At 37.1% G+C, this 6245-nt stretch overlaps 1 protein-coding gene across 3 annotated transcripts; it reads right to left on the bottom strand.

The window, feature by feature from the left end:
• Positions 1-1224: 1224 nt before the first annotated feature.
• Positions 1225-5743, bottom strand: LOC143348858 (uncharacterized). 3 transcript variants are annotated; one of them, XR_013080836.1, is made up of 3 exons: positions 5288-5743; positions 4954-5050; positions 1225-2006 (listed from the first exon to the last, which is right to left on the bottom strand). XR_013080836.1 is itself a non-coding variant. In XM_076779532.1 (2 exons), exons 1-2 carry the CDS (start codon positions 5716-5718, stop codon positions 5032-5034), a joined length of 450 nt encoding a protein of 149 aa, XP_076635647.1. In that variant the 5' UTR covers positions 5719-5743; the 3' UTR covers positions 4222-5031. The 3 variants fall into 3 exon arrangements, 1 of the variants encoding a protein (XP_076635647.1); XR_013080837.1 differs by lacking the exon at positions 1225-2006 and having other exon boundaries at positions 4222-5050; positions 5140-5743; XM_076779532.1 differs by lacking the exon at positions 1225-2006 and having other exon boundaries at positions 4222-5050.
• Positions 5744-6245: the final 502 nt, after the last annotated feature.

The raw sequence follows: 6245 nt of genomic DNA, 5'->3' as shown, positions 1-6245 counted from the left end.
TTCTTCATTTTTGCGAAGAGTTTATAAAGGGCGGTATTGCTATACAGTGGGGATGGTTTGGTTTGAGGCCTGATGTCTGACTCAGATGTTGTTGCTGCTAGGTGGTGATGCGGATCGTGATTCAGATGTTATTGCTGCGAGGTGATGATGTGGATGGTGATTCAAATGTTTTGGTGAGGAATGCTGACTCGTTTGTTTGTAATGCGGATGGTATCACACCCCCTTTCCTAGGTTCGTTTTGGTCCTCCAAAGCGTACGATTTTCTTTGGTCGTGATGGAATTCGTGGTAGCTCATCCAGAGGATACATCAGTGGGTTTTCGTTCGTAGATGTCGATGGTGCTGTAGCTGTTGGGTTTGAATGCGTGTTTTGTACGCCTCCGCGGTTATTAACATTGACTTCGTTACAACAAATCTTAAGACAAAATGTTTTCAGTATAAGTTTTGACAATAAATTGAATAATCCTGTTTTATATAATACATAAGAAATTATAAGTCCTAACGATATCCATCCTGCGATTTTGAAAATATTGTATGCTATTTCTGCTGTAGTTAATATACGTCGCTGTGTTTTTATGTTGTTTAACTGTGAATTCATGCTATCTAAAGTCTGTCGGTAGCTATTGAAATTTGGAGTTGCTCTTGGAGCTTGTGGAATATATTCTTTTAACATTTGTATATCTCATTCAGTAAAGTTTATGTGCATCGCATAGTCAGAAATTATCATTTGAGTGTTCTGCGTTGTACCTCCAATTTTCATTATATTATTATTGTACATAAGAATACATTCGTCTTCGCTGGTTAGTATAGCTGGTATATTAAGTGTAATATGATCCATTTTAGTATCTAATGCTTGAATTTCTATCGGTTCTTTGGGTATTGCTATATATTTATTTGGTGTATGCATAGGAATAAATGTTATGTCGTCTATTCTAAATATTGCTGTTCCGCATTGTTTATAGTCTTTTGAGTTCTGACAACCCGCGTAATAGTCGTGTCGTGTAGGTTGTGTTCTTTCGCATATTAATCCTATAGAACTGTCTCTACAATATTTTTTCAAGTAAGATTCCTCAATTATAATTTGAAAAATTTGTTGTTGCATTATCATGTCATGATCTAATATCGGTGAGAAGATTACGTTGTTTATTTTATGGGGAATGACGTAATATTTTATAATGCTCCACTCGGATTCTTCCAATACTTTGGTATATGAGCGCATTGTCTTTAGTCTACTAATGTCTATCAATGTTTGAAAGTTTTTTGGCTTTGCTGGTATATAATGCATCATGAAGTTATTTCGCAATATCGTATCATAAGCTTCTAGAAAGTCTACAGTTTGTACTAAAGTAGTATCAATTATTCCCCGCTTCCCTAGTATACGAGTTAAATGAAAATCATTAATTCTACTGGTCAGATCTGTTAAAAGTGCTTCTAAGATAATAATATTTTGTTCTAACAGTAAGGCATTTTGTAGTTCGTGTAATTCCTTTGAGTTCTTCTGCAATTTATTAGTTAAACTGTGGAAATTGTTATCAGTCAGTAAAGCTTTGAAAATTATCGTCTGATTCTGAACTATCTTGGTTAATTAATTATGATCGCTAAATAATTTGTCAATGTTTTGGTTTACAAGAGTTAGATCGTCTTCATCTAATGTACCAAATAGTGCTTTGGATGCGGATCCGATGATATTCAATATTCCTTGTCGGTTTCTCTTATGTAATATAGTATCCAGTTTTGTTATTGACTGATCCATGCGTGCTAATTTGTTTTTTATAATGTCGTAGCCAAATAAATCGCAATTATAATCCTGACAATAGTTATGCACTGCCAAAGTTAATGAGTGTATCTGTTGCGCATTTTGAGTTAATTCGGTTATCTTAAACGCTATGGTTATTTTGATCTCCTTATGATATAGAAAGTTCTTTCCTATGATCTCTTTTACAATTTGCGTGTTGTTAATTGGCCGAATACTTACAGCGTTAGTAAGTATTATTAGGTTGGTTATTGTCTGGAATTAGAATGATACAGTTTTATACGATTACCATGGGTTAGTAAGGTTTTATTTTTGTTTATTCTAAGGAGGTAATTTGGCGTTCTTATTTCTATTATTTCATATGGCCCTAACCATTCTCTGTCTAATTTGTGACTCTTGTGATCGTTGTGTAAAAGTACTAAATCTCCCTGATTGTATATAGTTTTTAAACGAATTTTACGGTCTTGTTCACGTTTATACCGTTTCTTGTTTGATTCTATTATTTTCTTTGCGTTTTCTAAATACTCTTTATGTCTCTGTTTCCAAAGTCTAAACAGTTCGTCTTTACTCAGATGAAGGGTGGTGTGGATATAGCCGAAGGCATATTTGCCTCATGTCCGAAAGTTAGTTTGAAAGGTGTATATCCAGTTCCAGAATGTACCGAGGTTTTGTAAGCCATGCATATTAATTTTAGATGTTCATCCCATTCGGTTTTTTTTTCATTAATATAAGTTCTTAGCAAGTCTTTTACAGTTCCGTGAGTTCTTTCTAGAGCTCCGTTACTCTGGGGGTTACTCTCCGTTACTGGTAGTTTTGATGTGTTTAATTTTGAAGGCCTTTTCAAATGATTCCATTAATTTGCATACGAAATTCTGTCCCTGATCAGTCAGGATATGTTTAGGTGAGGAAAAGATATAAATGTAGTGTTTCATCAATTGGTCAATAATAGATTCGGCTTTCTGGTTGGCTAAAGGAACTAATATTAAATATTTCGTTAGGCAATCTTAAATTGAAAGTATGAATTGGTTTCCTTTTGTAGTAACGTTAAATGGGCCTATGATGTCAATTTTATCGTTCGGATTTTGCGGTGTGTCAGGTATAACAGCTTCTTCTTTCGATCTAATCTTAGTGAGTTTATTCTTTTGGCAAATATCACAGTGTTTTATGTATTTCGTTACGTCGTTGTCAATGTTCGTCCAGTAGTACTTTGCCTTTATTCTATCGACAGTTTTGTTTCCTCCTAAATGTTCTACATTATTGTGGTTCTCAATAAGTATCTGGTTCTTTTCGTCTTCCGTGTAGTCTCATATAGGGGGCTGCATGAAATAAAGTTTCTTGTCGGGATAATCTTTCATAAGGAATCTAAGCATTAATTGGATGTCGATAATATGCAAAGGGTTTAAATTCGTTCCGATACCGAAGGATACAGAGAATTTGTTGTGTTGTAATGCCATTAAGTCGTGTAGTCTGTTTAGCCATGTGGCTTCGTCGTGAGGCCCTAGCAAGTCTTTTGTTAATTGAGTCCATTGCGGTCTATTAGCTACTGTCTTTATGGGGACGGCTGTCGGTTCTTTCTTCCAGTCTACATATTCTTTGTATAGGTCATTTTGAGGAGAAGATAATTCTTGAATGTCGCGTGACTTGTCTCCAATTTCTAACGGGGATGGAGGTTTGACAATTTTAATCTTTTGGGTAAATGGTTTGTTTTCTGTTACTTTCAAAGGATGTAATCTAGACAGAGCATCTGCAACTACATTTTCTTTTCCCTGTTTATAATAAATCTCGTATTCGTACTCTTCGAGCCTCAAGCGCCAACGCATGAGCCTGGAAGATGGGTCTTTCACGTTGTGAAGCCATTTCAAAGACTGATGATCGGTAAAGATATAAAATTTTCGTCCAAGGAAGTATTGTCGCAGTTGTTTGATGGCCCAAACGATAGCGAGTAGTTCCTTCTCAGAAGTATTGTAATTTTTTTCTGCACTATTTAATGTTCTAGAAATGTAGCAACATGGATGGTCTTTTTGGGATAGGACGGCTCCGATACCTTCGTTACTGGCGTCCGTCGTCAGTGTGAATGGTTCGTCGAAGTTTGGGTAACATAGGATGGGTTCCTCTCACAATTTCTGTTTTAGTGTCTCAAAGGCGTTAGTCTGTTTCTCTGTCCAATGGAAAGTGTTCGTCTTCTGCATAAGGTCGGATAATGGTTTGGCAATTTTGGCAAAGTTTCTAATGAATTTCCTGTAGTAACCGGTTAATTCGAGAAAAGATTTTATTTGTGTGATGCTGTTCGGAATTTTGAAATGTTTGATAGCCTCTAATTTCTTGGGGTTAGGTTTAACTTCTTCTGCTGTAACTATATGGCCTAAATACTCCAGTTCAGGTTTCAAAAATTGACATTTGTCTACTTGTAGTTTTAGTCCGGTCTCTCTTAATCTCTGGAATATTATGGCTAACTTTCTATTGTGTTCTTCTATGATACTTCCGAATATTATAATGTCGTCTAAGTAAATAAAGCAATATCTGTCTGTAAGTCCTCGTAAAGCGGTGTCCATCAGTCGTTGGAATGTCGCGGGTGCATTTTTGAGTCCGAAAGGCATACGATTATAATGAAAGTGTCCGTCAGGTGTCGAAAATGCTGTGTATTTTTTACTTTGTTCCGCCATAGGAATCTGGTGAAATCCCGAGGATAAATCAAGGGCTGAGAAAAATTTAGCGTTTCCTAAGTGTTGCAATATTTCATCGGAATTTAGTAACGGATAAGCGTCGTGGTTTGTCTGTTCGTTTAGTCGTCTGAAATTTATCACTATTCTCCACTTTTGTTTTCCAGAGGCGACTGATTTTTTAGGTACTACCCATACCAGTGCGTTAAATGGTGAATCTGATTCTTCGATAATTCCTTTATTTAACATTTCGTTAACTTGTTTGTGGATTTCTTCTTTATGAACTTCTGGTGGACGATATGATTTAATATTTATGGGTCTATCTGTCTTTAGCTTTATAGAATGTTGTGTGAGTGTGATACAAGGAAGCGGATCGGTTTCTAATGCAAAAATATCGTTATATGAACAAACTATTTTGGCTATAGGGTCTCGAAAGGAGGTTTCTATATGATCTAGACACAATTTCGTTAGCAATTCATGGATTCTGTTTATATTTTCCTCTTTAGGTTCGATCGAATTTGATGTAATTGTGCTGAACTTACCAGTATTAATGAAGCAAATCCTCGTAACATCGTCGCCGATCTTACAATATCTCGCAGTACAGGTTTCAGGTGGGATTTCTATTTCCTTGGGTGTGCTCTGTAAGCGAAAGGTTTTATTATCGAGTTGTACTGTATCATTGTTAATGGTATACTGATACTTTTTGAGAAATGGAAGTTCAACTATACCGTCTTCTATTAAAGGAAAGTTATCTGGAACGATTAAAAAGTTATGGGTTTGGCCTAAAATTCTAAATGTATAAAAATATGTTGTCTGATGCAAGTCGTTTCCTAATTGTATCGTCTTCGCGTGTTTCAACGGTATTATGTTATTTACAAATCTTCGTTTGAGGAGGTTGACTCCTGCTCCGGTATCCAGTAAGAATCTTCCTGGTCGTAGCATTCCTGCAAAACTACATCGTAGGTGCTGCACTTCTTCTGGAGTGTAGTGATCTCGTAGTCTTCTTGGTCCTCCGTCTCCTTCATGTGGTTGACTCTCGGTGGCGGTAGTTTCCCGAATTGAGCGATCGGAAAATTTTGCTGCTTTAGTCGAAAGCAATTTTGTTTGGAATGTCCCTGTTTTCCACAACGTTCACATGATACCGGTCGTTGTATCTGTTGTTGAGGATTATTAGCCGGTTTAGGTATGAAACTCGGCGGTCGTATCAAATGTCTTGGCTGATTATTGGCCATTGTTCTTGGCGACATATAGGGTCGTTGAGGTTCCGGTGTTGGCCTGGCATCTTTACACCACACTTCGATGTTCATCGCTTCATGCTGTGCTTCGGTTAGCGATTTGTCATCGTTCCTATTGACAACGATGCGTCGATGCATCAAATTGAAGTTATTTATGGTTAAAAAAACTGAACTCATGGTAGCACGCTCAGACGTTTTCTTATAGGGTCGAGACTTGCATTTTGCTCACACAGTAGCTCGGAGGGAGCATACTCATTAGAGCGCGCGTAAACCAGCCTTAAGGTTGCGCGTGCAGTGCAGCTGGCGAGATCGCGTCCTTCCGCTTTCTTCGCGATGAAAGAATCTTCGGGGATTCTCGACACTTTCTCGGTTAGACTCATCGAGTTTATACGCGTGTGAAAACGAAGTGTAATATCAAACCAAAGAAATATATGGTGAGTTGTAATCATTTATGGATAACCAAGTAGGAGTAGGAGTATTTAGTTAGATATACAAAGACTGTCCTGCATTCACGGTTTGTTATTAATAAAGTTGAGAGTAGACGATCAAAGAAGATGTGCACTTAACCAGTTCCCCGAATTCCAGGATACTAAAGTTTG

Source organism: Colletes latitarsis, chromosome 12 (genome assembly GCF_051014445.1).
Source record: "Colletes latitarsis isolate SP2378_abdomen chromosome 12, iyColLati1, whole genome shotgun sequence".
NCBI classification, from domain to species: Eukaryota; Metazoa; Arthropoda; class Insecta; order Hymenoptera; family Colletidae; genus Colletes; species Colletes latitarsis.
The sequence above is the reverse complement of the archived record's forward strand: the minus strand, read 5'-3'. Positions and strand labels throughout refer to the sequence as shown.